General features: G+C 50.4%; 8 protein-coding genes across 8 annotated transcripts; 3 read left to right on the top strand and 5 right to left on the bottom strand.

The window, feature by feature from the left end:
• Positions 1-644: 644 nt before the first annotated feature.
• FMAN_11877 (uncharacterized protein) lies at positions 645-1,684 on the bottom strand (the record flags this gene model as incomplete). The annotated part of the gene is made up of 3 exons (XM_041824597.1): positions 645-793; positions 849-1,394; positions 1,447-1,684. The coding sequence occupies 3 exons, from the start codon at positions 1,682-1,684 to the stop codon at positions 645-647; spliced, it is 933 nt and encodes a 310-aa protein (XP_041690062.1).
• Positions 1,685-2,280: 596 nt separating this feature from the next.
• On the top strand, positions 2,281-3,884 carry FMAN_11876 (trichodiene oxygenase; the record flags this gene model as incomplete). The annotated part of the gene is made up of 3 exons (XM_041824596.1): positions 2,281-3,348; positions 3,395-3,505; positions 3,552-3,884. The coding sequence occupies 3 exons, from the start codon at positions 2,281-2,283 to the stop codon at positions 3,882-3,884; spliced, it is 1,512 nt and encodes a 503-aa protein (XP_041690061.1).
• A 308-nt stretch (positions 3,885-4,192) lies between these two features.
• On the bottom strand, positions 4,193-5,852 carry FMAN_11875 (related to cytochrome P450 monooxygenase; the record flags this gene model as incomplete). The annotated part of the gene is made up of 2 exons (XM_041824595.1): positions 4,193-4,352; positions 4,405-5,852. The coding sequence occupies 2 exons, from the start codon at positions 5,850-5,852 to the stop codon at positions 4,193-4,195; spliced, it is 1,608 nt and encodes a 535-aa protein (XP_041690060.1).
• Positions 5,853-6,282: 430 nt separating this feature from the next.
• On the top strand, positions 6,283-7,314 carry FMAN_11874 (uncharacterized protein; the record flags this gene model as incomplete). The annotated part of the gene is made up of 2 exons (XM_041824594.1): positions 6,283-6,607; positions 6,656-7,314. The coding sequence occupies 2 exons, from the start codon at positions 6,283-6,285 to the stop codon at positions 7,312-7,314; spliced, it is 984 nt and encodes a 327-aa protein (XP_041690059.1).
• Positions 7,315-7,482: 168 nt separating this feature from the next.
• On the bottom strand, positions 7,483-9,099 carry FMAN_11873 (uncharacterized protein; the record flags this gene model as incomplete). Its single annotated transcript, XM_041824593.1, has 3 exons — positions 7,483-7,901; positions 7,947-8,475; positions 8,524-9,099. 3 exons carry the CDS (start codon positions 9,097-9,099, stop codon positions 7,483-7,485), a joined length of 1,524 nt encoding a protein of 507 aa, XP_041690058.1.
• A 1,149-nt stretch (positions 9,100-10,248) lies between these two features.
• FMAN_11872 (uncharacterized protein) lies at positions 10,249-11,393 on the bottom strand (the record flags this gene model as incomplete). The annotated part of the gene is made up of 2 exons (XM_041824592.1): positions 10,249-10,789; positions 10,837-11,393. 2 exons carry the CDS (start codon positions 11,391-11,393, stop codon positions 10,249-10,251), a joined length of 1,098 nt encoding a protein of 365 aa, XP_041690057.1.
• Positions 11,394-12,063: 670 nt separating this feature from the next.
• On the top strand, positions 12,064-23,919 carry FMAN_11871 (putative polyketide synthase; the record flags this gene model as incomplete). Its single annotated transcript, XM_041824591.1, has 2 exons — positions 12,064-19,649; positions 19,701-23,919. The coding sequence occupies 2 exons, from the start codon at positions 12,064-12,066 to the stop codon at positions 23,917-23,919; spliced, it is 11,805 nt and encodes a 3,934-aa protein (XP_041690056.1).
• Positions 23,920-24,118: 199 nt separating this feature from the next.
• Positions 24,119-24,886, bottom strand: FMAN_11870 (uncharacterized protein; the record flags this gene model as incomplete). Its single annotated transcript, XM_041824590.1, has 1 exon — positions 24,119-24,886. One exon carries the CDS (start codon positions 24,884-24,886, stop codon positions 24,119-24,121), a length of 768 nt encoding a protein of 255 aa, XP_041690055.1.
• Positions 24,887-25,193: the final 307 nt, after the last annotated feature.

The following is a 25,193-nucleotide window of genomic DNA, read 5'->3' as shown; positions in this document are numbered from 1 at the left end:
CGTGCACGTTTCCCCAACGCTTCCCCATTAGGGTGACCTTGGAATCTTGGGGTAAATGGAATGTCGATCTCGATACGGCAGGTAGGTGACGTTTAAACTTTGGCGATGTTGCAATGGGTGATGACAAGTGGGGGACCTCTCAGCATTATCCACAACGAAAGCTCCTCTGACATGCAGAACAAATCCAACCAATATGAGCGTTACAGCGACTGCTCTTACGAGTTGCCTTGTAGAGAATTTGATAATCGTCCCAGTCGCATCTTGACCAATGGTGATTACAGGGCGTGATCCGAGGCGGGTCCTCGCACTTTATCACGCAGATCCTTCGAACCCCACAAGGCTGTAAGCGTTGCAATTTGATAGGCAAAAAGGCAATAGCAGCTCAATGATAATTATCAAACGTGCATGCATTCGGGTCGATTTAGTCCTGATTGGCTACTATCATTCGGTTGAACACTTGTAAGGGCGTGAATATTTACTAAGCAATCATCCCACCGTGTAAAGTCAAGATGCATGATTTGAGGACAGGTCAAGGCAGTCAGAGAGTGGTTGGATAATAATTTCAAATAATCTCTTGGCTGGACTATAGTAGTAATTGTCTTGATCCTTCCAACCAAAACACCATCATGTGAAAGTTCTAGAATCTACTTCTTAGGCTTCAATCCTCCAGCAGGAACACGACCCCTGACAGCAAAGCTCTGAAACTCGGCCCCCTTCTCAGCAAGCTCCTTACGAACTCTAGTATCAAGAGTATCAAGCTGCTCAGTAGTAAACCCCTCCAACTCGGGAAGAGCTATCATCAAAGGTCAGCACTAATCAAAGGATAAAAAGGTCCGAAGTAAACTTACTGCGCGCCATAGCCACAATCATCGGCCCCGCCCCAGCTGCGCCGTTGATACTAGCCTGCTTCAGCTCAGGTTTAGCCTTTGCGCCAACCTTGCACTGCAAGACATCAACTTGGACATCCTCCAGCCCCGCATTCTCCATCCACTCTTTGAGATTAGGGCCAAAGTTGCCGCCCATCTTCTTGATCTTCCAGATCTGCTCGAGAAGACGGAAGAACTCGTGCGCTGCGGTCCCTTCCTCCAGGAGGCTCTGGTCGCAGTCAAGTTCTACGAGCTCAACCCAGCCACCGGGTTTGGCGAGGGCGCAGAGATTGGCGACCGCTTGCTCGAGGGAGAAGTTGCCGCAGAAGCCGAGGACTTGGCGCTGGTGGACGAGGTCGAAGGACTCTTTCCACTCAGTAGGCCATGGCTCTGTGATGGACTGTTTCTTGAACTCAATCCCGTGGGGTCGAGGCTTGGGGAACAAGTCCTCCACCAGATCAGTGCCAATGTAGGTTTGCTCATCAGCAACAGGGCCAGCTTGCTTGCGAAGATCCTGCAGCCAGATACCTGATACACTGTTATCATCGTCCGTTCTCTATGTCTATGTAGGTATACGTACCGTCTGCGGTAGCAGAATCGAGAATTCTCAGACCTGGCTTCTTCCAATCAACTGGTGCGTACGAGAGCTTGCCGCCAGCAGCATCAGTGTAGACCAAATGGTTATCAGTCAGTCGAGAGATTTCTTCCTGCAAGCCACGCTTCTTCGCATCCTCCATCAGGGCATCCATACCAGTGCCATTGGCAACGCTGGAGTCGGCACCCGTCTGGGGAGGTTGGTTCACTGCTTCAGTAGCCATTCTTGATTTGTGCAAATATTAACCTTGTTGTATTGTTTGTGGAGTTCAATTGGCAATATTGCTACTCTCAACTACATCAATCACCACCTTCTTTTAACTGTTTACTTCTGATCTGCAAAACGCCTCCAAAAGCTAGTGCGTAGTGCACGGAACGGCCCGTATCGTTGTCTGATACGGCGGCCGACGCTGCATACGAGTATTTGCCGCGCTGATTATACTAAAGCCGGGTCGACGGCTCACTAGCCCAAAGAATAAGGTGAGCCAGGGGTTTTCCGTGGGGTGCCGAAGGATTCAAGCACGGTAACGGAAAATGGAGGGGAAATGGGCTGACGGCTTACGCACCAAGTTCGACTATGCCGGATACGACATTGTCTTTTGCCGCTCACGTCAACCGGAGTGTTTTCTCCGCGCTGATGGTGAGAATTCACATGCCGAAGGATGGGCGGGAAAACGGCACCTTTACATCAGAACTAGTTTTGTGATGGTGGGTTGGTGAGTTAGCTTTCGTATATGCTGTCATGCCTGGTAAGATGGGTAGTAGGCATACTGTCTCATCTCTGCACTGAGTTAGTTCACGTCTCAGCACCAAGACGACCATGGAAAGTTTGCAACTGAACACCGGAACGCTGCTGACAGTGGCAGCTTTCCTCATTGCACTGCGCATCGCCTACACCATCATCTACCGCCTGTATCTATCGCCACTGGCAAAGATACCAGGACCCAAATTAGCAGCTCTCACATTCTTCTATGAGTTCTACTATGATGTTATCAAACGAGGTAGATTCCTCTGGAAGATCCAAGACCTTCATCGCCAGTATGGTCCAATCGTGAGAATCAACCCTTGCGAGGTTCATATCAACGATGATAGCTTCTACGATGAAATCTATGCCAATGGGCCGCATCACCCTCGCAACAAAGTCCGCTTCATGTCTACCCATGATGAGAGCATGTTTGACAGTTACGCTGCTGAAACACATCGAGTTCGGCGGGCTGCATTGTCGGGGTCTTTCTCGAAGCAGTCTATCCGCGCTCTTGAGCCGCAGATCCTACAAACCATTCACCAACTCGCTGGTAGAATGCGCTCACTTATACAGAGCGGAGAGGTTGTGAATATCAAAGCTCTCTACAGTGGTCTCACCATGGATGTCATTGCACAGTATTGCTTTGGCGAGAGCATGGATAACATGAAGCAAGACCAGTTCGGCAAAGAGCTACTAGACTTCTTCCATGAGATGCCTCAAGCTCATCCGATTGGACGCATGTTTCCATGGCTGTTTGATATTATTCAAAAGATCCCCATTAGCTATCTTGCAAAGCTTGATCCTAAGCTACAGCCACTGGCTGACTATGACAAGAAGATCTCTGGTCAAATCTCAGATGTCCTGGCAAAGGAGAAGAAGGATGGGATTAGAACAGTCTTTCATGAGATGAGAGACAGCAAGCAACTCCCCCAAGCGGATAAGACTCTTGAGAGATTCAAGTCTGAGGCAGCTATCTTTCTGGGCGCTGGTACTGAGACGACGGCTGCCGCGTTGACGACGCTGAGTTTTCATCTTACCGAGAATCCGGATATGTTAGCTACACTGAGGAAGGAACTTCAAACAGTGATGGGCGATGCAGATTCACCAGTCACTGTTGCAAAGCTTGAGCCTCTTCCATATCTGGTTAGTTGATCTTATACAGCTATTGATAATAACTGACGATTAGAAGACGGGTGTAATTCAAGAAGGTATCAGGCTCTCATTCGGTGTTCCTGGGCGCTTACCTCGCTATGCACCAACGGAGGATCTTGTTTATGCTGGGTATAAGCTGCCTCGAGGGGTAAGTGCCCATTCGACTCATCCTCGTCAGTTGCTAACTTTCCTAGACCCGCATGAGTTCATCATCATATCTCATTGATACAAACGTGGAGCACTACCCAGATCCTTTCAAATTTGACCCAGAGCGTTGGACGCACGGCAAGACTACTCTTAGCCGTCACTTCGTGCCTTTCTGTAGAGGAAGCCGTCAGTGCATTGGCATGAATCTTGCATATGCTGAGCTGTACCTCACTGTTGCGACTATTTTCTCGAGGTTTGATCTTGAGCTTGTTGGCACAACGAAGAGGGATGTGGAGATTGCTCATGATTTCTTTGTGGGTATGCCGCCGTTGGATTCCAAGGGTGTTATGGTCAGGGTTTTGAAGGATCGCAGTGAGTAGATTGGCCAGTTTGTAAATTTTAATACAGGAATTACTATCATAAAGGCAAGGTTCTGGAGACCTGATGAACCAGTTTAGGCCTTCTCCTAATAACTCAAAGTGACCCTGTAAACCTCTTTATTCGAGATCGATGGTTTCGGCTACTTGATATACCTCAAGGCTCTATTCGAACGTGCAGTCGTCACGCCTTCGCTTTGCATCCACCAGAGGAGAGAACTCCATAAGCCAGAGGTTTCAGAAATTACCGCTCATTACACAAATTGCCCACAGAAAATAAGGATATCATTTATATAGACATCTCGATCTAACTATAGTGATGCTTTCTTGATATATGCCATCAGTGGAGGCTTTGACCTTGTACCAAAAGTGAGCTGTCCGTCAACCCAATTCTCAGACTCAGGCGTGAGCTCGATATCAAAGCGATACAAAAGCTTACACAACGCCAGTCGCAAAACATAAAAGCTCAGTCTGTAAAGTGTTAGCGTAAATCTCAGGGAAGTTCATGTAATAGTAAACTCACTCTTGTCCGAAGCAGGACTGTGGGCCAACCGAGAAAGGGTGAACACTGCCCCTCACATCATCGATGCAATCCTGAGGCCGGCCCTTTCCTTCAGGAAGCCATCTCTCAGGGACATACTCATCCGCTCTCGAGAAATTTTGTTTGACTGAGTAGGTCACTTGATGCAACATCATAACCACTGTGTTACCGGGCACAAAGCGGTCTGCGATTTGAGCACCAGATGAAGGTACTACACGGTCGGTGCCGGTTGCAGCAGGTGAGTAGCAGCGAATAGACTCTTGAAGACATGCTTCCAAGTATGGCAGGTCTTTCTGAGACTGGCTGATCTTGTCCATGGTGATATCTGAATCACTAGAGAAAGCTCCGCGGACCTCCTCTAGAAGCTTTTTCTTGATATCTGTGCTCTTCCTGCGAAAGACAAAGTATACGAAACCAGTGAGAACTGTAGGCATAGCCTCACATCCACCTAGCATTAGAAATGGTGCAAACTCTCGTAGAAGGTCAAGGGGCATAGTTCCCTGACGTACAGTACCTTCAGAGTCTCCATCAAGGACCATTTGCAGCATGTCATGGCGAGCTGAAGTCAGAGCAACACGACGATCAAAGCGTGCAAATATGGGCGCCATGAAAGAGTCACGCTCACCGCTTCCCCAGCGATGAACAGCAAAGAGGAGGAATTTGTGTAGGAATGGAAAGCGGTTAAGCACAGCGAGGATGGTGACACCTCGTGCGAAGCGATCGAAAGAGTGTACCCAAGGAATGAACTCCTCATCAGTGAAGAGATGTAGAGATTCACCGAGGAAGAGGTCAGCGATGAGATCGCAGATGAGAAAACTGTTCATGTCTCGCATATCAACAGCTTCTTTCCTTTCACTGGCTTTCTGTAAAGCCGAGAGATACTCTTCGATATGCCCATTGATCATACCCTCAAGTTTCTTTACATTCTCCCGCTTCAGCGCCGGTACCATCGCTTTTCTCATAATACTATGAGTCTGCTGCGATCTCGGCTTCGCAGGATCAGGATTCACCAAATCACCGCCGACCAAAGCCGCAAGACGCGGATCTTTCGCCATTCCATCTTTTGCAGCCTTGGATGCACCACAGATATCAGCCCAGGCGCGCTCATCAGTGAATGTGAGAGCGTCTGGGGCAATGCGAACAACGCCGCCGTATTTGTTGTGGAGATCGATGAGCCAGGGGAGTTGGCGGCCGCTGGCTGTTGCTATGAGATGGGGAATGCGGGAGATGGCGCAGAGTTTTCGGCCGGGGAATTTAGAGAGGGGGGAGAAGTAGAGTTCGTAGATGATTGAGATGAGAAGGGCTGTGAGTGAAAGGGTGCTGAGGGTGACAATTACTCGTGAGGCTGGGGAAGCTGTCTGCCAGGTGAAGGCGACGCACTGCCGGTTTATGTTGAGCTGATTCATGCTAAGGTTTGTGAGGTTCGCCATCTTAGTCAGTTCAAACTTCCAAGTGATACAGAAGCAATGATGTCGCAGAGCCAGTTCATCCAGTCAACAAGATCAATTTCTAAGCTATACTGGTAGCACTACCGCTTGTCTTTGACATGAGCATTGGCTATTAGGATAGTAGGCACCGCGAACGTCGCACCAACGGCACTCACCCGTGCTCAACAGACTCTAATTCTCCGTGCCGCCCGGGCCGGTCGTGCAGACATGCATCTGCCGGAGAATCCTTCATCAATCGGGTATAGTACCCGTTGCAGACCACGTCTTGGAAAACGATACCCCGGGTATCTCGCCATGCACTTCGGTCTCGCGTCGCACTCCCCTTCACCTGTAAAAAGGCGGAAGATTTTCAGTTCACAAGCATAGTTAGAATAGCTGTTCGTATCAGACGATAAGCACCTGTCAGCACAGAATGTCGTCATCACACCCCGCTCCCCAATCCTTCGTGGCAGTTTTCGTAGGTGCAACGAGGGGCATTGGTCTCGCTACTCTCAAGGTTCTTATCCGGACTTTGCCTAATCCGCGATTCTACGTTATTGGTCGGTCGAAAGCGAGGTGTGCGGGCGAACTCGCTCTGCTAAGCGAATACAACCCCAATGCTACGATCCAATTCGTCGAAGCTGAGGCTTCGCTTATCAAAGGTATTGATGATGCTTGTGAGGGGATTATGAAATTGGAAAAACGTGTGGATTTATTGTTTATGAGTCCAGGATCTTTGGCGTTTGGTGGACCGCACTGTAAGTCACCCGTTCTGTGGAGTTTATTCCTGCTGACTTCATCCACAGATACTGAGGAGAGGCTTGATCTTTGTTTTGCTCTGTCTTTCTACATCCGCATACGTCTTATCGAACGCTTACTCCCCATGCTCATGCAAGCACCCCACCCACGAGTTCTCTCCGTCTTAGCCGGGGGTCATGAAGGTCCACTCTTCACCAATGACGGGGATATTGGACTACGGAAGAAGTGCAACTATACAGCGCCAAGGGCGGTAAATCAGGTCACTACACTGCACAGTCTTGCTTTCATCCACTTCGCGTCTCATTACCCAAAAGTTTCTTGGATGCATGTCCATCCTGGCTGGGTGGCGACTACCTTTCTGTCTGATTTGCTGCAGAGTGCTGGGGCAGTTGGTGTGCTAGCTGGGAAGATTGTTTTGCCTATTTACCGATTAGTAGCTATGTCTGAGGAAGAATGCGGACGACGGCAGGCTGGGTATGCTTTGAGCGGGAGATATCCAAGCAGAGAAATGATGTGTTCTGCAGTTGTAGACGTCACTGATCAAGCAGCCTGCCATGGGTCGTGTAGTGGTTTTTATCGTGTCTTGAGTGACGGGAGCACAGTTACGGATGGCAAAGTGCTGGGGCCTCTGGAGAGAGAAGGATGGCCTCTCAGGGTTTTGGAGCATATCCAACAAGTGTTTAATGAGATATCGGGTCAAAAGTAGAGCTATGTCCTTTGAATCACTTTCGTCTTCTATTGACGAAGCATTCAGAACCGATTGAGTATGGCTGCCATGGTGTAACTATCCAAGTCAAGCTTGAGTGTAGATTCTCTTGATGATCAATAACACATTTTCTCAGGGAGTCATCACCCAAACTTGTCCCTTTCAGCTTTACCTCGGCGTAACAGCAATTCTAACGCCATTCAAGCTACTAGGCCCAACTCTCATAACAGGAACATAGCCCCTCTCATCCCTCGCCTCAATCCCCTTAAACTTCTGGCAAAACCTTGTCAAGACATAAGCTGTCTCAGTAGCGACAAGAATATGAGCAGGGCAGATTCTAGGTCCGCCACCAAATGGGACGAAATGCCAAAGCGGACGAAGACCATCCCATCGTTCTGGTCTGAACTCAGCTGCATCTTCACCCCAGTAGTCAGGGTCGCGATGCATGAGATAGCGATTACAGTGGACAATGTCGCCCTTGGCGCAGAAGATGGGCTGTTTTCCGTCTGGACCTCCGCCACGGGGAAGGGTTGTGTCATGGGCTGCGACACGGATCATTTGGATACCATTTGGAATAGTTCGGTGTGCTGTAACGATTAGTGAGTGGCTTGTAATAGGTTGAATTTACTCACTCTCGTTGATAACCCAATTCATGTACTTCATCCCGCGAAGCTTGGAGAACGTAAGCTCTTCATCGCCAAGCTCAAGAACCTCCTTCTGCAATTTCTCCCAAGCATCTGGATGTCTCGCCAGCTGATAAATAGCATTTGAGATATGAATACTCGTAGTCTCATTACTCGGTACCCAAACAGCAGTGATCTGGTCTCTGAGGAGAATTCTATCCTCAGAGGGGATCTTCTGCACCATGTCCCAGAGCAAGTCGGTTCGCTCAGGCTTGTCAGCAAACTTCTCACCTTTCTCTTGTCTCTGGTGCAGTTCATCGTAGGCTTTATGGATGTACTCATTCATAAAGTTGTGCACGAAGCGAATGCTCTCATACCATTTTGGGTCTCGGTGGAGAAACATGAATTTACTCATGGTGAGACGGACCCGTGCGCCGCGCATGATGTCTACCATGGCGAGCATTACATCCTCGCGCTCAGGATAGGTGAGACAGTCGCGAGACTTTCCAAAAAGAAACTCGGTTGACGTGTCAAGAAACTGTCGATACCAAGTCAGCTGCGTTCGCGTTGATTGGATGTTACTTACCCATCGCCTTGTCAGAACCTGCATGTCAAAGGTGTCGCCGTTGGTGGGAATGAGGTCCAACATCTTATCGGTAAATGGTTTCAATCTCGCGACATTGGCAAATGCCTGCCTCTCGAAATACGGCTTGATGATACCCCGGCTATAATGCCAGAACTCGCCATCCGCCGTACTAACGCCCTTCCCAGTAAACGGCGTCGCGACGCCATTATCCACACGAATTGGCTCAAGCACAAACTCCTCCCACTGCGACGTACTCATCGCCTTCATATTCTCCATCTCAGACGAATACACCATCCTCATTCCCAGAAATCTGGCCTTAAAGGTCTTGGTTCCTTGCGCGGCCCATGTCTCTTCCATCCATGATAACCACCGATGCTCTTTGAAAGCACGGCTCATGGAGAGAACAAAGTCAATGCCCCAGATGGGATCCCAGTGGGGATAAGTCTTGAGAGGTCCGCATTTGTACTTCTTCGTCTTGATTGAGTAGCTGATATGGTCCCATAGTCTGTTTAGGAAGTAGAAGATTACAAGACCGTAGAATGCTACGAGTGAAATCGCGGAGAGACGAGATGACATGATGGACAGTGTTGGGGACTTCAGTGCGTAGAGGGATGGCGACGACGTAAGGGCAGCCAAACGTCATTGGTATGAGTGAAGAATGAAAGGCGTTTGGATGTATGAATGGTTGGTGTTGAGAAAGAAAGAAATTACAATTAGCAACACAAATGGTATGAGACATCCGGACAGCGGATCAGAGGTCTGCCAAAAACCCGGTCTATAAGGTGAGACCGGGGTGAGTGTATTAGGGGAAAGGAAAACTCAGGACCTTGATCCTAAGCGACAAAAAGGTTTAGGTAACCTAGCATAAGCATAGGACAAATTTAGCCCGAGTTTGGGACACCTTTAATCAGTCTATTCTGACGCCATGTATTAAGGTCCGATGTTTTCTTGTTCCCGGACGCCACTTCGCTGTTCCGGGGCCGAGCCCGGAGATTCTCCACGGAAATTTACCCCCTGTGCCTGTAACGCGTGTGACAGGCTGCAGGCGGACAGAGATAGGCTACTGGCGCACGGCGAAGCATACAGACCTGCGGAAGTATCAATTAAGGAGTATCCGATAGGTTTTGAGGCACCTTTGAATCGGCTGCTTTTGTGTTTGCTGAGCGGTACACTGACGTCATTCACAGAGTATAGGGTAGCTAAAAACAAATGAAAGGGAAAGCAGCTGTGAAGGGCGTAGGGCTAAACCAGTGTCAACAAGAAGAATTGATTTCAGTATTTGAGCTGTTGAGTCTTCAATTGATCTGTAGCATTGAGGTTTACCATGTCTAGGAGGTACTCCAGCGTGCGCTGGTTGCACACGGCCGACGTTGGTGGTAAAATTACATTTTCATGATCTAAAAGCCATTTGATCTGGAAAACCAACGGCCTCCTTCTGTCAAGGTGCTCAAATGATCCAAAAGCCGAAAAATGTCAATTATTCATGTAGAAGCCTCCATTGACATTATTTGTATATATTTAATCTAGTTCGTTCTGAGAGGCAAGTGATGTTAAACACGAGTGCTGAGATGAGGGGTTGCTAAAAATAGGTATGATTTTTGACTCTATGCCGTCTTGCGGTTTGAAACAGCGCGACGCGTCCCAGACAAACTGCCAATCTGAACCGAGTCGAGATCGATAAAGAAATTGTTAAAAAACTAAATAGCTATCATAAATACGCGTAAATCAAGATGTTGAGGGCGTAGCAACACGGTATATCAGCTTCTTACCACCAGCTGTACCCATCTTAACCCTCTCCGCTCCCTTCGCGACCCCAGCGAGGCCCTCATCACTAACCTCAGTAGGATGCGTCACAATATCCTTGTTGTCCAACAACTTCTGTGCGATAGGCGCCCATCTCTCCGCAAACGCCTTATCCTTGGGTCTTGCTTCTCTGCGATATGGCTTTCTCCAATCAACAGGCTTACCCAGCGCTGTCCACGCGAGAACCCAGCCAGGACGAACATCGCGACGCGTATGGCCGCGAATCGGAAATTGGTCTAGACCGATGTAGTTACCTCCGTGACCACCGATGGCAGCGTAGCAGATTTTCATACTGCTGCTCTCGGTGATGCAGTCGAAAACGTACTCCAGACTATCTTGTGTAAAGGTGCGGATGTCTGAGGCGCAGGAGGGAGAGCGGTAGTCGAAGGCTCCAACGGCGCCTAGAGACTTGACGTGCTCAAACTTTCCTGGTGAACAGGTTGTGATGGGCTTCAAGCCAGATCTGAATATCATCAGCTTAGGCTCACGGAGTAAGGACGATGAACTTACAGTTTGGCGGCCTGGATGGCCAAACCTCCGGTAGCCGTTCCACCACCGTAGATCAATATGTACTGGTCTCTTGCTTCACCCGAGTAAGGAAGTGGAAGCTTCATAGTATGGTACAAAGACAACCCGACAGTCAGTAAACCAACACCCAATGTCGCGCCCTGCTCAAAACTCATCCAATCCGGAAGTCTGAGGAGCAACATCTCCGGAACACTGACATACTCTGCGAAACCTCCGTTATTCGGATTATCAGATCGGTTACCCGCACAAGCACCACCAACGCGATCACCAGGTTTGAACTTGTTTGTGAGAGGTCCCGCAGTGACGACTTCACCTGCAAAATCGCAACCCCACGTTGCGCCGGGGGATGCTGACATGTCTAGGGATTTCCAGTCATGGGGATTGACGCCAACGCAAAAGATTCTGACGAGGACTTCATCTTCTTTTGGGGGCTCGACGGGGCTGTTTTCTTGGAGGGTGACTGTTCCTGCACCTTGAACTTTGAGGGCTTTTTGAGTAGCTGGTATGGCTTGACGGGAGATGATTGATTGGACTGCCATGATGAAGGTAGCCGACAACGACAACGACAGTGACGAGCGAGGGAACAATGCCACAGCGAGATGACTTGAACAGATTTGGGACGGAAAATGAATCAACTAGAGGAGACGTCGCTTCTCTGAGCGTACTTACTCGTCAGCCAGCGAAGACTGTTTTGATCAAGAACGGTCGCATTCATTTGCCACGACACAACCTGTCCCCTTGGTACTGCGTAAGACCCAACAGCCTTGCTCCGAGCAATCAACACCGTAAGCCGGCATCTACTAGAGGAACTTCTCCGCATTCCCCAGATACTGCCCCGTAGGAGGATCCATACCCTTGCTCGGGATATTGACCCATTCCGGTTGGCCAACGGCCGCCTCCGGAATATGCTCCACAATACCGACGGCAGTCGATGTAAGCACAAGCATGTTTGGCCGGTGCCGCAAGGTCTGGGGCGGCGCGGGAGCTGATGCCGGTTCGATCTGATCGAAGATGGAATACGAAATTCACAATACGGCTCTACACTGATAGTGGTTTGAGTTAAGATGAATGACATCCGTCGAATGAAGCAACCGTAACCTTGGACAAACAGCAAGTAATCTGTCGTACTGAGCAACCCTTCAACATTTGGACATACATTTTGTCTTCAACAGCACGGCACTACACTCATTACCCATCCTAACAATCACCATGCCATCCCCAGGCGAGCCCATCGCCGTAATCGGCTCAGCCTGTCGCTTCCCCGGCGGCGCCTCATCCCCCTCTAAACTCTGGTCTCTTCTCCAATCTCCCAAAGACTGCCTTCGCGATTTCCCAAAAGACCGTCTCAACCTTGAAGCCTTCTACAACAAAGATGGCGAGCATCACGGCGCCACAGACGTCTGCAACAAAGGCTACCTTCTTGAAGAAGACAGTCGCTTGTTCGACGCGTCGTTCTTCAATGTCAACCCTGCTGAGGCTGATGGTATGGATCCGCAGCAGAGATTGACGCTTGAGACGGTTTACGAATCGCTCGAGGCTGCGGGTTATACTATTGAGGAAATGCAGGGATCGTTGACGTCGGTCTATTTGGGGGTTATGACGGGTGACTATCATGATATTCAGTCGAGGGATCCTGAAATCATCAATCGATATCATCCGACGGGGACATCGAAGAGTATTCTCTCAAACCGAGTGTCGTATTACTTCGATCTTCGCGGACCCTCAGTTACGATGGACACTGCGTGTTCGTCATCGCTCGCGGCACTACATTTTGCCACGCAGTCACTGCGCAGCGGCGAATCAACCACTGCTATAGCCGTTGGAGTGAATCTCATCTTCGATGCAGCAGGTTACGTCGCTGAGTCAAAGCTTCACATGCTGAGTCCTACATCACGCAGTCGAATGTGGGATGCTGGAGCTGATGGCTATGCTCGTGGTGAGGGCGTCGCATCTGTCATTCTCAAGCCTCTTTCGGAAGCTATTCGATGCGGCGATCACATTGAGTGTATCGTGCGTGAGACGGGTATGAACAGCGATGGGCGTACCACTGGTATCACTATGCCATCTGCAGCGGCACAGTCAGCCTTGATCCGTCGAACGTATCAAAATGCCGGGCTGGATCCTATTAAAGACCGACCGCTGTATTTTGAGGCTCACGGTACGGGTACCCTTGCTGGTGACCCGGTTGAGGCTCGCGCTATCCGCCAGTCATTCTTTGCTGACTATGAAACATCATCTGAGGACGCTGAAAAGCTTTATTGTGGCTCCATCAAGACTGTGATCGGTCATACTGAAGGATGCGCTGGCCTTGCAGGCCTGCTCAAGGCATCTTTGGCGGTGCAGAATGCCATCATTCCGCCCAATCTACTCTTCAACACACTGAACCCGTCCATCAAGCCCTTCTACGATCGACTCCAAGTTCCTACTGCAGCTATGCCTTGGCCGAAGGTCTCTGACGGCCCACGACGGGTCAGTCTAAACAGCTTCGGCTTTGGAGGAACCAACGTCCACGCCATTGTTGAGAACTACCAGCCAGATGAACCATGCAAAACGACAGTGTCTGAGAAGTTCGTTGGCCCTCTAGTCATCTCTGCCGAGACTGAGTCGTCTCTCGCGGCAACAGTTGGGAAGTACGCCGACTTCATCCGGTCCAATCCAGGTGTCAACCTGGAAGATGTGGCATTCGTTACCCAAACTCGCCGAAGCGTCTTCGGTCGACGGGCTTTCTTCTCCGGCGAGAGCCGGGATAAGCTTCTCGAGTTCCTCGACTCCGCTGTTGAGACCTCCAAGACTGGTGCTGAGATTGGCATCCAAGCGCCAGGTTCATCGTCGGAAACACCGGCTATTCTTGGGATCTTCACCGGTCAAGGAGCGCAGTGGGCGTCCATGGGTAAAACCATGATCGAGACGTCTTCCCAGTTTAGGGATTCCATACAGAAATGTCAGGATGCTTTGCGTGACATTCCTGATGCTCCAACGTGGACTCTCATGGATGAGTTGATGGCTTCTGATGAGATGTCGCGTATCGGTGAAGCTGCGATTTCTCAACCCCTTTGCACAGCGACGCAAATCGCTATTGTGGACGTCCTGGCGTCTGCGGGAGTTCACTTTGATGCTGTCGTCGGTCACTCGTCAGGCGAGATTTCTGCTGTTTACGCTACTGGTCTACTCTCAGCCACTGATGCCATGCGCATTGCCTACTACCGAGGTCTCTACGCCAAGCACGCCTCTGGACCATCTGGCGCTAAAGGCTCCATGATGGCTGTAGGTATGGGTTCTGAAGATGCGACAGCCTTCTGTGACCAGGAACAGTTCAAGGGACGAATAAGTCTTGCTGCGAGCAATTCTCCGTCCAGTGCTACTATTTCCGGCGACGAAGATGCTATTTTGGAAGCGAAGGAACTTCTCGAGGAGCAGAAGACCTTTGCTCGTCTTCTCAAGGTTGATACAGCATATCACTCACATCATATGAGAGCTTGTGCACAGCCTTATCTTGAGTCACTCAAGGCATGCAACATTACTGTCAACACTCCTTCCAGCAACTGTATCTGGGTCTCATCGGTCTACGGAAACGCAGATATGCTTGATGACGAGGATGATCTTTCGGCTTTGGCTGGGCAGTACTGGATCGACAATATGGTTCGACCTGTTCTGTTCTCTGAGGCACTGGAGTGCTCGCTTTGGAGGGCTGGTCCCTTCAACCTCTCGCTTGAGATTGGACCTCACCCGGCTTTGAAAGGACCTGCTTCACAGACTATGAAGACAGCCCTGGGTCACGTTCTTCCATATGCCACTTTCTTGAGACGTGGTTATGATGATGTCGAAGCATTCTCGGGCGGAATCGGCTACGTCTGGGCATATCTCGGATCTCATGTTGACTTTGCTGGATACCGCAAAGCTATTTATGGGTCTGAAGCAGAGAAGCCAAAGATGATCAAGGGGCTTCCCTCCTATACGTGGAACCACAGCAAGGTCCACTGGAAAGAGTCCCGCATCTCCCGTCGTTATCGACTTGCTGACAAAGCTCCACACGAACTTCTGGGTCGACGCGCTCCAGATGACTCGGAGTTTGAGATCCGTTGGCGCAACATCCTACGTCTCAACGAACTTCCCTGGATTCGCGGCCATGCTTTCCAAGGCATGGCTCTCTTCCCGACATCTGGATACATGGCCATGGCTATCCAAGCCGCCATGGAGATAGCCGGCTCACGACCCGTCAAGCTGGTAGAGATCCGCGACCTTGTTATTCCTCGGGCTTTGACTATTGAGGAGAACAACCCTGGCATTGAGTCTATCTTCTCAGTCAAGAAGATTGGTGGCCATGTTGATGAGGACGTCTTTTACGGAGAGTTCTCTTGCCATACCTGTCCTGCCGAAGCTGAAGGAACTTTGGAGAGGAACTGTACTGGTCTGATCACCATTGACTTTGGTGAGCCTTCGGACTATGATCTTCCACCACGAGCACCTGGGAAGTCGGGTATCACACCTGTCGACACCCAGGAGTACTACGACTCACTTCTCAACATTGGCCTCAACTATCAAGGGCTCTTCAGAGGTCTCAAGTCTGTTCAGCGAACCATGGGATATGCTACGACAAAGGCAACCTGGGACAAGTCTGAAGTGGGCAACCAGTATGTCATGCACCCAGGACCTCTAGATGTCGCTTTCCACTCCATCATTGCCGCCATGTGTACACCTCTTAGCGGGGCTCTTTGGGCACCCTACCTACCTGTTGGGATTGATAGGCTGGCTATTACTCCAAACACCAACTACGAGGGAGTACCAGGCGAGATCAACTTCGACGTTGACACTTTCATTACTGAGACAACGTCCAACACGTTCAGAGGAGATGTACACATTATAAGCCCCGATGGTAAGACTGGTTTGCAGGCTGAAGGTCTTACCTTGAAGCTCTTCACCGAGGCAAGCTCCTCTGATGACCGGCACATGTTCTCCAAGACAATCTGGCGCGCTGATATCTTGGACTCTTCCGAAAATCTTGACGAAATTAATCCTGATGAGCAAGAACTTGCACTCGCTGAAGCCATCGACCGCACGTCTTTCTACTTCATCAGGAAAACCTTTGATAATCTGTCGGAAGCAGATGTACAGGACTGGAAGTGGTTCCATCAAGCCTTCTACAAAGCTGCGAAGGAGGTCCTCCAGGAGACGAGAGATGGCAAGCACCCAACTGCGCAGAAGGAGTGGTTCGATGATACCGAAGACCTGATCCAGGGATACAAGGACAAGTATCCCGAACAAGCTGACCTCAAGCTCATTCATGCAGTGGCCGGGAACCTCGTTGGAGTCATGACATCCGACACTCAACTCTTGGAGGTAATGCTTGTCGATAACATGTTGAGCAACCTCTACACCGACGGCCGAGCCATGCAGCCTCTCAACAGAATCGTCGCAGAGCTCTTCCAGAACCTGTCTCACCGATATCCCCGTCTCAACATCCTTGAGATCGGAGCTGGTACAGGCGGAACCACAAACTCCGTCCTCAACGCCATTGGAGACACGTATGGTCGATATACGTACACCGACATCTCAGCTGGGTTCTTCGAGGCTGCCAAAACGCGCTTCCATGCACACAGCAAGCGACTTGACTATAAAGTCCTCGACATTGAGAATGACCCCACAGGTCAAGGTATTCCAGAAGGTAGTCAAGATGTCGTTCTGGCCGCCAACGTCCTCCACGCAACTCGCAATCTCAACGAGACCATGACTAACGTTCGCAAACTTCTTAAGCCTGGTGGCTATCTCATTATGGTTGAAGTCACGGGCTACTATCTCCAAATGATGTTTCTCATGGGTGGTTTGCCTGGTTGGTGGCTTGGTGTCGATGAGGGAAGGACTCGTGGCCCAGGTATTGGGTTGACGGAATGGGATGAGATTCTCCGAGATTCGGGCTTTACGGGAGCGGATAAGTATGTCACTGACTTGCCTGATTCTCTCAAGCATGTGTGCTCTGTTCTTGTATCTCAGGCCGCCGATGAGAGGGTCACGATGCTTCAGGAGCCGCTGTCGTTCCTCGATGAGATTCCACTCGAACAACGACTTCTCATCATTGGTGGCAAGACTCTACCCATCTCCCGAATTGTCAAGAGTATCCAGCGACTCGCGTCACGAGTCGCAGACCAAGTCACGGTCGTCGACAGTATCGACTCCCTATCAGACAAGCATCTCAGCAGTGAAACATCAGTCATCTGTCTCACCGAACTCGAAAAGCCCATCTTCTCTACTCCCATGACCTCTTCGCGCCTTCACAACCTACAGTCTCTGTTCTCCCACTCATCGCACGTCCTCTGGCTCACAGTAGGCCGTCTCGATGAGAACCCATACGCCAACATGACAATCGGTCTTGGGCGCGCTATCATCAACGAACTCCCCCAATTGAACCTTCAGTTCCTCGACCTTCCCAAAGCCTCGAGCGCTGATGCTAAGATGGTGGTTGAGGCGTTCCTGAAGCTCAAGCTTGCAAAGTCAGCTGAGTTTACTAAGACGCCGATGTTGTGGAGTACAGAGCCTGAGGTGCTACTGAGGGATGGCCTGGTGACGATTCCGAGGGTGGTGCCTGACCAGGAAAGGAATAACCGGTTGAACTCTCAGAGGAGGAAGATTACGAAGGAAGTTTCTCTTGGAGAGACAGAGGTTATTCTGACAAATACTGAGGGCGGTCCCTGTCTTGAGGAGAAGGCTCCTTGGGCCAAGTCCCTGACTGGCGATGGCATCGCCAACATCCAAGTGGAGCAGTCACTTTCACTTCCCTTCTGTGAAGACGATGCAAGGGTTCTTTGCTTTGGTAAGAGTGATGGTCAAGTCACTATGGCCATCGCCCCGTGCCACAGCTCAGCAATATCGCTCCCGGCAACCGACGTATTTCTCGTCCCTGAGGCGGAGGCTACACAAATGCAGACTGATCTCTGGGGCATAGCTGTCAACTTGACTGCATCTCTCCTTCTTTCGTCCATCTCTTCAGCGGCACTTAACACTGAAGAGGAAGGTGTTCTGATTTACGGTGCAAGCACTGACATACAGAGTGCACTGACTACCCAAGCGCCTCGCAAGCTCACCTTTGCCAGCTCCGTGACAGGATCTGCCTCGATTTTCATCCACCCCAGGGCATCCATCAGAACCATTCAGCATATCCTCCCTCAGGGAATCAGGCACTTCGTCGATCTCTCCAAGACCGACGACAAGGTCAAGCAGCATCTATCTCACTTGTATGAGGCCATCAGCTTCAAGTCCAGTCATGCATTGGCCTCCAACACTGCCCATCTACTTGAGACTGCTTTTACTTTCGCCCATCAATCACATCGTTCATCATCTTCGACAACTGTGCCCGTTCAAGGCATCGCCTCCCTTCCCGCCCTCGACCTCACACGCACTATCATCGACTGGACCAAGCCCCAGCCCGTCAGCATCACCATCCGTCCGATCAGTGGGCAAGGCCTCTTCTCCACCGATAAGACCTACCTCATGGTCGGTCTCGTCTCCGACTTTGGCCGCTCCCTCTGTCGTTGGATGGTCGAGAACGGCGCCAAGTACATCGTCCTCACTAGCCGTAGAGCACAGGTCGACCAACTCTGGCTGCAAGAGATGGAGGACTTGGGCGCTGTTGTCAGAGTTTACCCCATGGATGTATCCAAGCGTGACTCTGTACAGGCTGTATGCGATTCCATCAAGGATCTCCCGCCTGTTGGTGGCGTCTGCAACGGTGCGCTTGTTCTCAAGGATCAGCTGTTTGTCAAGATGGAGCCTGAGGCATTAAGTGACGTGTTTGCGCCCAAGGTTGATGGAACAATCCATCTTAGCGACATTTTCTCCGAGCCCACGCTCGACTTCTTCGTTCTGTTCTCGTCTATGAGTTCTGTCGTCGGAAATGCTGGCCAGTCCAATTACAACGCCGCATCTCTGTTCCAAGCAGCCGTTGCACAACAGAGACGCGAAAGAGGTCTCGCTGCATCAGTCATGGCTCTGGGCATGGTCGCTGATGTTGGATACATCGCTGCAAAGGGTCCAACACTCATGGAGCGGCTCAAAAAGGCCTTTTACATGCCTATCTCGGAGTCGGACGCTCACCAGATCTTCGCTGAAGCTGTCGCTGCGAGCAAACCGGGAGTGACGGATGACGACACGATCGAGATGGTGTCAGGTATCCAGCCTTTCAATTACACGGCGTCCACCAAGGCTCGACCTCCCTGGGTGAACAATCCACGCTTCTCACACTTTGTTCGTGAGGAGGAAGGTTCAAAGGATGTTGATGCGTCCCGAGCAGGCCAGAGTGACATTCGCGTCTTGGAACGACTGGACGCAGCTGGTTCTGAAGAGGAGGCTGCTGCTGCTCTTCTTATTGCCTTCCGAGCTAAGGTGGAGACAATGCTACAGATGAGCCCAGATAGCCTTAACGTTGAGGCATCATTACTGGATGTCGGCATCGACTCGCTCTTGGCTGTTGAGATCCGGTCATGGTTCTTGAAGGAAGTTCATGTCGACGTGCCTGTTCTCAAGACTCTCAGTGGGGACAACGCGAGGGATATCTGCGCTGACGCAGCGAATAAGTATCTCTCAGCCAAGATGCAAGAGGGCAAATCTGAGACTGGCGATGCGTCCAAGTCAGACTCGGCTGCCAACGGGTCAGCAACCGGGACATCTAGTGACGGCAGTTCAAGCCCCATCAGATCAGGTCACGCAACACCACCAAGTACAGTTGGAGAAACGGAGCACCAAGAGGATGTCAAGCAGGAGAAGGAGTTAGAGAGGGCTGAGAAGCTGTCGTATGCTCAATCGAGGTAGATGTGTCACGGCAGTAATAAGATGTACTTTAGCTAAATTGTATATAGGTTATGGTTTCTAAGTCAGTTTTCCAAAGATGATACATCCTACAACTGCGTCTACATTTACAAAGTCACCGGAAACATCCAGATTCCACGACTGAAGAGGGCCGTATCCACTGTTGCAAATCACCACGACTCGTTGAGAACATGCTTCTTTACCCGACCGGGAACTGGTGAGCCCGTTCAAGGACTCCTTGCTTCAGCGAGAGACTGTTTCAAACATGTCAAAGGTGATGGTCACGCTTTGGAGCATGAAACTAAGACTTGGCGAAACCATGTTTGGCAACTGTCTGACGGAGATGTTCTCAGTGTCATACTTGTCACTCATGGACCGGAAGAGCACTCCATCATCATTGCCTACCATCACATTGCCATGGATGGTGTGAGCATGCATCTATTCCTACGAGACCTCAACGCAGTATACTTGGGACACAAGCTCGATTCGTCGCCGAAGCAGTACATGGACATCTCAGTCGAGGAACGAAGAGCGATTGAGAGTGGCCAGATGGACGACAGGATCTCTTACTGGACCAAGCTGCACTCACCACCTGCGGACACCCTTCCACTATTTCCATTCGCTCGCGTCAAGTCACGGCCCATTCCGAAGACTTATCGTAACGTTGAGTCTCTCATTGACATTGGCAATGACCTCTCGGAGCAGATCAAGCGGGCAAGCCAGTCTCTACGCATCACGCCTTTCTACTTCTACCTGGCTGCTCTGCAGACTCTCTTCAACCGACTTCTCAACATCGAAGATATCTGCATCGGTGTCACCGACGCGAACCGCGACGAAAGCAGTTTACAGACCATCGGCTTCTTCCTGAACTTGCTACCCCTCCGCTTCGACGTTCAGAAGGATACGAGGTTCTCAGACCTTGTCACGAAGACAGCCCAGCATTATCGAACAGCACAAGCCAACATGGGAGTCCCTTTTGATGTCATTCTCGACAAGGCGAACGTCCCTCGACAGTCAACCAGTACACCACTCTTCCAAGTCGCCATGAACTATCGGCAAGGAAACTTCTCCAAGATCCCGCTTGGTGGAAGTAACCTGGAGTTCAAGGATGGCTATGATGCGCAGAGTCCTTATGATATTGCTTTCAGCGTTACACCAAATGACGACACGACTTATGTTCAAGTCGTTGCAAGAGAAGACTTGTATACAAGACAGGGAACAGATACTCTGTTATCTGCATATCTGGCGTTGCTACGCGATGCATCAACAGATGTAAGCAAGACTTTGGAGACCATCAACCTCTACGACCAAGCCGGTATCAACAAGGCATTAGTGCTTGGGTACGGGGATATAGTGGACTACAAATGGCCCTCAACGCTAACGGAGAAGCTGGATGAGGTCATTCAGACCAACCCCCATGTTGTCGCTGTCAAAGATGTCGATGGTCAGCTGACCTACGAAGAACTTGCCGTCAGGGTCAACAACCTTGCCTCAGGCATCCGGTCTCAGCTCCAGCCGGGTTCAACAGTGGCAGTTCTCTGTGAGCCGACCGCATGCTGGGTCATTTCCATGTTGGCCATCATTCGATTGGGTTGCATCTACGTTCCGTTGGATGGAAAATTACCTGATGAGCGCCTCAAGGTTATTCTCGATGCTGTTGCGCCGGGCTTGATACTCTGTGAAGACTCCACTGAAGAGCGCGCTCATGGTATCTCTGTTGGGTCGCCCATCCTTTCCGTGACTCGCATATTAAACCCCACCGAGGCCATTACTACACCAAACCTAGAGCGCGTCGATGACACGACCTTCATCCTTTTCACAAGCGGGTCGACGGGTACACCGAAAGGTATTCGACTCTCTTCAAGAGGAATCATCAACTATGTTGCCACGAAGAGCTCGAAACTCTGTCTCGATCGAGAGTTTGTTCTCCAGCAAAGTGCTCTTGGCTTCGACATGTCCCTTGCCCAAGCTTTCATGGCCCTTACCATAGGTGGTACTCTTGTCATAGCTCCCAGTATAGATCGGGGCGACCCTCTCGCATTGAGTAAGCTCATGGTTGATGAAGGCGTCACCTTCACGTTGGGCACTCCGACGGAGTATCTCATGCTCATTCGACACGGTGGTCAAAGCGTGAAGGTAATGCAGTCCTGGCGCCACGCGACTTCCGGTGGTGAAGCCGTCACTGCTCAACTGAGGGCGGCTTTCAAGTCGTTGCAACACCCTCCAACTCTCACCGATTGCTACGGGCCAACAGAGATCTCATGCTGCGCTACCATGAAGACTATTGACCTCGAAGATGATGGAGACAACAGCGCTTACTCGACTGTTGGCCCAGTGAATCCCAACACTTCTATCTACATTCTTGATGAGAGCGGACACGTAGTTCCGCAGGGCCTCCATGGTGAGATCTACGTTGGCGGCGTTGGTGTTGCCCTCAGCTATCTCGACAAGATGTCAACCTCGCAGAAATTTGTACCGAACCCGTTTGCGACAGCTGAGCATACTTATAAGGGGTGGACTGCGATGTATCGTACTGGAGACAAGGGTCTCATTCGTGCTGATGGCGGTCTTCAGTTTATGGGCCGTATGGATGGTGATACGACTATTAAGCTTCGCGGACTACGCATCGACCTTGAAGATGTCGCCAATGTCATGCTGCAGCAGTTCAAGGGTTCTCTTGACGACGTTGTTGTCACTGTCCGTGGTGATGCAGCGTTCCTCGTTGCGCATGTTGTGCTGACTCCGGGAACTTCTATGGATGCTTCGAGATTGCAAGAGTTGGCGAGTGCCCTGCCACTTCCTCAGTACATGAGACCTGCATTGGTCATTGAGTTGGAGAAGCTGCCGTTGAATAGCAGTGGAAAGGTTGATCGCCGTGCTATTGCAAGCCTCACTCTCCCTGTATCACCTACACCCTCTGGCCCTTCCAAAGCAGCATCAGACAGGAAGCCAACGCTTGTTGAGGGAGAATTGAGACTCATTTGGCACAACGTACTATCTCAGGCGGGTCTTTTCAACTCTGCGAGGCTTGAGCCAGACACGGATTTCTTCCACGTTGGAGGCAACTCACTGCTTCTTGTTAGACTACGAAGTGCAATTGAGATATCAATGGGCGCCACACTGCCTCTCAGCGACATGTACCGCGCCAGCACATTGGCTGGCATGGTGGGTCTGGTTGAACAGCAGAAGAGCTCTGACTATATGCCTGAGGTCATTGACTGGGAGGCCGAGACTGCTTTGCCTCAGGCCATCAACTTGACTTATCCTCACGATGCAACTCCGGTCAAGACAGTATCCGATCTTGAGATTCTCATGACTGGTTCAACATCATTCTTGGGGAAACAGATCCTCCAGTCTCTCTTAAGCCGACCGTCAGTCGCACGCATCCACTGCATCGCTGTTGACCCAGACTCTGAGGCCAGTCACCTCAAGGACGATCGCGTCACAGTGTATTCTGGCAGCCTGAGTGAGCCCATGCTGGGACTCAAGAGAGAAACTTGGCAGTACCTTCAAGCAACTGTCGACAGTATAATTCTCGCAGGATCGCAAGGCCATTGTCTCAACAATTACTCAACCCTTCGAGCGCCCAACGTGGAGTCGACGCGACAGCTGGGCCGCTTCGCCCTTGGTCGCCGAGTTCCTATCCATTACATCTCATCGAACCGAGTTACACTGCTTGCCTCCGGCGCCGAGGCTACCCTTCCGCCAGTCAACGTTAAAGACCATCAACCTCCTACAGATGGGTCGGAGGGGTTCACAGCAGCTAAATGGGCAGGCGAGGTGTTCCTAGAAAAACTATCGGAAGCAGCAGCAGCCAATACAGAGAAGGATCTTCCTGTATCAATTCATCGGCATTGTGCAATCGTGGGTGACGAGGCTCCTATTGAGGATGCACTCAACGCTCTGCTTCGATACTCCAAGCTTATAAAGGCTGTACCGCGTGTATCAAGCTTGAATGTCGCGGGCTTCTTTGACTTCCTCCCTGTCACTGCCGTCGCCAAGTCCTTTGCCGAGTATGTCATATCCTCGCAACAGAGCCACTTGGGCGTGACGTTCAAGCATTACTCAAGTGGTGTCAAGGTACCGCCTACAGATTTCGCATCATACATGCAAAAGACGTATGAAGACGAATTCCGAGAACTGGACTTGGACGATTGGATTGAGCAGGCGAGGAAGGAAGGAATCGAAGAGCTTATTGTATTATATTTGCAGGCTATCGTTGAGAAGGACCACAGAATAACATTTCCGTTCATGGGAAACACTGGCTAGGGGAGGGGAAAAGCTCAGGATCTTCATCCTAAATGAAAAAGATTTAGGCAACTTGGCATAAGTTTAGGGAGATTAATATAGATTGAGGACATCTTTTGCTGAGTTTATTTTGATGCCCTGTATTGAGCCCTGCTATTCTCTTGCTCTCTGAGGACTAGGTAATTATGTATAGCAGGCTATTTCCAAACGAAGCGTTTCTTCATGCCTTGTTCGCTACTACAACGACAAAGTTGGGGTCCTTGAGGTAATCCTCCCAGAATTCGTGATTATTCTTAACAAGCTCCGTTTCTTCGGCTGCGGCAACATGTATATCAACCAGCCCGAGTTCCTTTCCAATGTCATCAGAGAGCGAGAAAGTCGATTCCATTGAAGTAGCCTCAAACGAGAATGGCGGCTCAGTGACACAATTAACATTGTATCTTAAGCCGCCGGGGATCTCCGTGACATCGGTAAAGGTGACGCCGTATTTGCCTTGGCCGTGGCTCATGTACTGAGCGCGGATGCTCTTTGATCTCACGCCGATAAACTTGCCACCAGGCTTCAAATTCTTCACAACATTCTCGTACATGCTTCTCAGTTCGGAAACAGAGGTAGCATGGTCGAAAACCCAATTGGCCATGACGATGTCGTATCCCTCCTCCAACTTGACTTGCTCCGTGACGGGTTTGGTGACATCAGCCTCGAACCAACGAATGCGATCCTTTCGTCCGAGGCTGTTCTCAATCTCCTCGCCCGCTTTCATCATCTCGGGTGAAATATCAACAACATCAACAACACTTGCACCAGTATCAATAGCCCTTCTGGCATGGAGTCCGCTTCCACCGCCAAGATCCAGCACCTTCAAGCCTGTACAGTCTCCCAAAGCATTCCTCACAAGCTGCCCCTCCAGTTTCGAACAGGGCAACTCCTCTACAGACGCATACTTGGGAGCGAACGAATCGTATTGCGTTTTCTCGACGTGAGACATGCTGGGCACAGACAGTGGATAGTGATTGGTTTGTTGGTCGTTGATTTGCGTGTTGGTTCTGACAATATCACTCAAAACCCCGCTCTGGGCCTTAGATATCGACAGGGATGTTGTGTTACTGGTCTAGCCGTTATGATGCTAGCTTGGGGAGGAAAGAAATCTCAGGAACCTCGACCCTAAATGACAAAAACACTTAGGTAAGTTAGCATGAGTCGAGACTAAATTTAGTAAAAACTTAGGGCACGTTTTGCTTAGATTATTTTGACACCTTATATACAGGTCTGGTGTTTTCTTGCTCCCTAAGGGC

The sequence above is a fragment of the Fusarium mangiferae genome (assembly GCF_900044065.1).
Source record: "Fusarium mangiferae strain MRC7560 genome assembly, contig: FMAN_scaffold018, whole genome shotgun sequence".
Classification (NCBI taxonomy): domain Eukaryota; kingdom Fungi; phylum Ascomycota; class Sordariomycetes; order Hypocreales; family Nectriaceae; genus Fusarium; species Fusarium mangiferae.
The sequence above is the reverse complement of the archived record's forward strand: the minus strand, read 5'-3'. Positions and strand labels throughout refer to the sequence as shown.